The following is a 4987-nucleotide window of genomic DNA, read 5'->3' on the forward strand; positions in this document are numbered from 1 at the left end:
ACACTGCCCATGTGCTTATATATATTACAGAGATTATATGTGATACAAAGTGGGTTGATTATGGGTAAAGCCATCCTTTAATCAGTTGTAAGTTGGCCCATGACCTATTGTTCTAAATGGTTTCATGCAAATCTGTTCATAACGTTTTGAGATATCCTGCCGAAAAACATGCAAATAACAGACGGAATGACAGACAGACACAAATAAGCAGATGGACTAACAGACAAACCAGGGCATAAACATGACCTCCTGGACAACTCCATTGGCGGAGGTCATCAGAATCTACATGTATGAGAAAGTATTTGCTTTTTGGTTCCAGGAGTGAGTGAGCAAATTTAATTAGTGTGTGATTTTCCTTACATATTCATTAATTTCTTCTCTCTTTTTTTTTAGACATTTAGTATCTGAAATTTGGCCGTTTTCATTTTGAAAAATGACAGGTATTTCCCCCAGAATCATGTTCCTATCAGCTTGGAAAAGCATGGGACACTAAAACTCTCCACCGCACCCATTCAGTTGTAGAGGAAACTTAATTGATTTCTACATTCAACCTTTAAACAAGAAATTAATTTACAAAACACATAAAGAAACTGTGCAAAGAAGACAACAGCATTCCATGTCAGAAGACAACAGTATTCCATGTCAGGTTTTTCTGTAGCTGTCGTCAGGGAGGTGGATGACACGACTGGCCTATGTTAATTAAAGCGCCGATATGGACCACATATAAAAATGTGCACGTCTTTATCGTTGCTATGACGTATTGACAACAAATGATAATACTACTGTCTATCTGATCCGGATTGTCTGTGGTCCAGGTTGCAGCCCATGTGCAGGAAGCAGTCTGAACGAGCAGCGTTCATATACAAACCACTGGGAGTCCTCAAACGCACCAGGGAGGAGCGGCCTACATATGGTGAGACACACACACACACACACACACACACACACACACACACACACAAACACACACACACACACACACACACACTTACTTCCACACAGGTGCCTTCAACATATCATCTTCAACGTATATATTGTCTGAACTGTAGCATTTCCTCTGTAATTTTCGGCAGCTGTGCGGCTTGTGGGCATAATTCTAGTTTTGTCCCATATCTGTCACTGTCTGGGTCTGACTTATGTTTCAAGTTGAGGTTGTAGAGAGAAAATGTTTTTTTTTATCGTAATAAAATTATTGCTACTAAACATGTGGACTACTCATTCTAGTTTTAGGTAATATTACATTTTATTTATCCCTAATGTGTCTTTTTTTATTTTTGGTAGTTCTAACCTTTCACTTTCCAAGTCCAATTTTAACACTAAAAATAAACCAACTTTTGGACTTTTGTATTTTCTATTCTAATTGGCGCACATGACAGTTATCCTCAAATAGCATTTGCAAATATTTTTATGGTATCATGGTAGATGGATGGATACAGTATCAAATAGTTTAGACAGTTACAGTAAATTGCTTCAATAGATGATTTCCTATACTTGGCATTATAATCTATTCAGGTTAAGGGCTTCCCATAGACAACCACTGTAACCAGTGTGGTATTGTCAAATCTATAATAAATATGTAATCAAACAAACTACATCAAATCAGAGATGGGTGACACTGAGTGGCACACATTTGACTTTTCATAAAAGGTGAATATCGGCTCAATAAATAGGCGAACCAATGTTTTTAACCATAGTCGGCATACCTCATTTAAATATGTAACTACCGTATTTGTTTCTGTTGTATTCAGATTCAGACAGCGATGACGGGCTGTTTGATGGGCTGGACGTGGCACCAGTGAGGAAGAAGATGGTGTTGAACGAGGAAGAACAAAGTCATGGTGCAGAAATACCTTTACTCAGTATTTTGATCCCCCCCCCCGATAATAGAGAGGCAAAGTGAACGTCACTTCCTGCTTCTCTCCCTGTACCAGCGCTGAAAAAATATGAATGACGGTGAACGGAGAATAACGTTACTTTTTTGATCCCGTTTGAATTGTGCCACGGGGTGCCAACGTTAATTTTGTCAATTTAAAAAATAACTTTGCATGTCAAGAAAGTCGCAGTTTGTCGCCAAACTGTTGCACTATAAGTTATAAATCAGAAAGACTACATACTGTACACTGTCACCTAAGTGACGTCACTTTCGCTACCGGCAAAGATGAAGACTGGCGACATGCCACGAGCTTCCACAAGCTATGTCGTTTTTATACGAAACAAACCCCTACGTTTCAGTTTGATGACAAACTGCAACTTTCTTGACATGCAAAGTTATGTTTTAAATTGACAAAAATAGCGTTGGCACCCCGTGGCATATTTACTTTTATTTACTTTATTTGGTCAGGACAGTACACATTGATGAACAGTTACCTATACAGAGTCATCTATATGATAACAGTAAATATGTCGGATTTAGCTAAAAGCACTCACTCCACGCTGATTGGTTTGGGAAGGCCCTTAATATGGCGACGCCTCCACGTGAATGCGCAAACGGAGGGGGAGTGGATAGGGCGAGGAGTCGGGCTGGTTTGGGATTGGGCCTATGTCTTGCTATTTTCTGTCTTGTCCCTATCAAATCTTTGATATCTATTGGTTATCATTTACTAAAAAAGAATCTCTGTTGATCCTAGTGCAAGTCCAGAATCCTCTGACAACAGCGCCCCCTACGCCTGCCAAGGAACCTTTACCTTTGACCGTGACAGTCACACAGTCCACTGCTGCCAACTACATGGACTGCACCGAATCCAACGATGAAGAGGAGGAGGAGGAGGAGACAGAAGATCCTATGAAGATGGAGGGAAACGGAGACACCACAGAGCAGGTGTTGAAGGAATGCCAGAAGACAAGAGCGATGGAGGGAGGTAGAGATGGAGAGAGCAACGAGCCTCTGACCGTTTCCTCTAAAGCTCCAGCATGGGAGGACTTCTTCACCGTGGAGATGCTGACTGACAGCCAGAACAGCCACAATAGCCAATCACAGTCCTGCTGCTCTCTCACAAGTCCCTCCCCTTCCAGAATGACTGGCTCTCAAACCCCGGAGCTGTTCAGTGATGATGACGACGACGACGACGACGACAAACAAATCAGTTCATCCATGTCTACCTCTCTGTCCGACCACGCCTCGCTCGATCGGGAGTTGCCCTTATCTGACACTTTAATCGTCCGACCAGAGCAGAGGAGGCAGGAACACGGACAGCCAATGACCAACAGCGCCTCTCCGAAGAAGGAGAACGACGAGCAGAGCCTCCAATCGGAGCCGGGGGAGCTGTCGCTGTCTCAGGCATCGTCGGACTTCGACATTCCGTGCACGCCGGAGTCAAAGACGCCGCAACCTGACGAGCTGTCACATCTGTACCACAGGTTGGCTTCAGGAGAGGAGGTGCTCATCAGAAAAGGAAGCCAGGGCTCCATGTGACTGAGAGGAATATTCAAGTCTAGGGATGCACAATATGGATCTTTCCCCCCGGACTTCCAGTGCACTCACTGTGCTTATAATACTTTACAGAGTGAGAACGAGTGCTTCCTGTTACTTGTCTCATACCTGACATGTAGTCATGAGAGTATTTGGACTACTGTCATTCCAGCTGCATGTCACACAGACCTCAGTACAAAACAACTAGGGCTGCAACTAACAAATATTCTCATTATCGATTAATCTGTCGATTATGCTCTTGATTAAGCGATTAGTTGTTTGGTCTGTAAAATGTCAGAAAAATCTCGATCAGTGTTTCCCAAATGTACTCAAATGTCAACAACCCAAAGATATCCAGTTTACTGTCATAGAGGGGTAAAGAAACCAGAAAGTATTCACATTGTAGAACTTAGAAGCTGGAATCAGAGAATTTTGACCTTTTTCCTCTTAAAAAAAATGACTCCATGATTAATCGGTTATCAAAATTGTTGCAGATTAATTTTCTGTTGATCGACTAATCAGTTGTTGCAGCTCTAAAAACAACACTCATTCCATTCCAATGCACTGTCAGTTTATTTGCGTCCTACATGGAGCCTGTATTAACACACCTGTGCACTTGTGGTCGCCGTTTCCTTTTTGCTGCACTTTCCTTTATTGTGATCTAGATCAGAGGTTTTCACAGTGGGAGGCGGGGCTCCCAAACAGTTTAAGGCGAGGCTCAGTGAATGGAAGTTACAAAATATTATTATTATAAACATTATTACAGTTATCAAAAGGAGACCACATAGAATTGCCCAATTAACCAATGTGTGATTTGGTTAAAGAGATAGTTCGGAGATACAGGCAGCAATTTTGGGAGATTTTACTGTTTTCCCACTCTCAACATGCATAATTATATTGCCATGTGTTAACCGATCAATTTAGAGGCAGTTTGTTACGTTTGTCTGGATGTTATGTTCTGCCTGTTAAACATCTGTTTCGTTGGTATGTTTCACAATTAAACTATATTGCTCAGGGAAAAAAACAAGTGTGTCAAACTATCTCAAAATCTATACATCATATTGCTTATATTTTGACATTGTGAGTGAGCAGATGTAGCTGAAGGGTTTAATCTATGATATGTACAGTATGTAGTGTTAAAGGAGAATTCATATATTTTTCAACCTCATCTTTTTTATGTATACAGTAACTAATGTGAACCGAAATCTTTGAAATTGATGCAGTATTGACCAAGATGGCTTCGGTTAGCAGCCGCTTGTCCCACATGCCCCTACTGCACTAAACAAGCTGCCTTTTTTTACACCACTGACGGGATCAGATTATTCCAAAGGGATAGCTTCCATACCGCTTACCTGGTGAAATCCAAGTATCCACAAGCCCTGAGATGCAAAGTTGACTTGAAAAGAAATCATTTACAACCTGTTTTTAGCCCTTGTGTACTCAATGTCAAATATGGTCTGAAAAATCTACAGAGAGGTCTGGAATATTTGTAGGAACCTTGATTAAAACAGCTGTGACACAGTGATATACATACAGTGAAACGTCTCGTGATGTTCTACTAAATATCACAGCTGGAAT

The 4987-nt window shown here is 41.3% G+C and overlaps 1 protein-coding gene across 1 annotated transcript; it reads left to right on the forward strand.

The window, feature by feature from the left end:
- Positions 1-241: 241 nt before the first annotated feature.
- Positions 242-4324, forward strand: LOC310770803 (protein artemis-like; the record flags this gene model as incomplete). Its single annotated transcript, XM_083663514.1, has 4 exons — positions 242-321; positions 816-913; positions 1749-1838; positions 2628-4324. 4 exons carry the CDS (start codon positions 242-244, stop codon positions 3410-3412), a joined length of 1053 nt encoding a protein of 350 aa, XP_083519640.1. The 3' UTR covers positions 3413-4324.
- Positions 4325-4987: the final 663 nt, after the last annotated feature.

This window comes from Poromitra crassiceps (genome assembly GCF_964638095.1).
Source record: "Poromitra crassiceps genome assembly, contig: HAP1_SCAFFOLD_232, whole genome shotgun sequence".
Classification (NCBI taxonomy): domain Eukaryota; kingdom Metazoa; phylum Chordata; class Actinopteri; order Beryciformes; family Melamphaidae; genus Poromitra; species Poromitra crassiceps.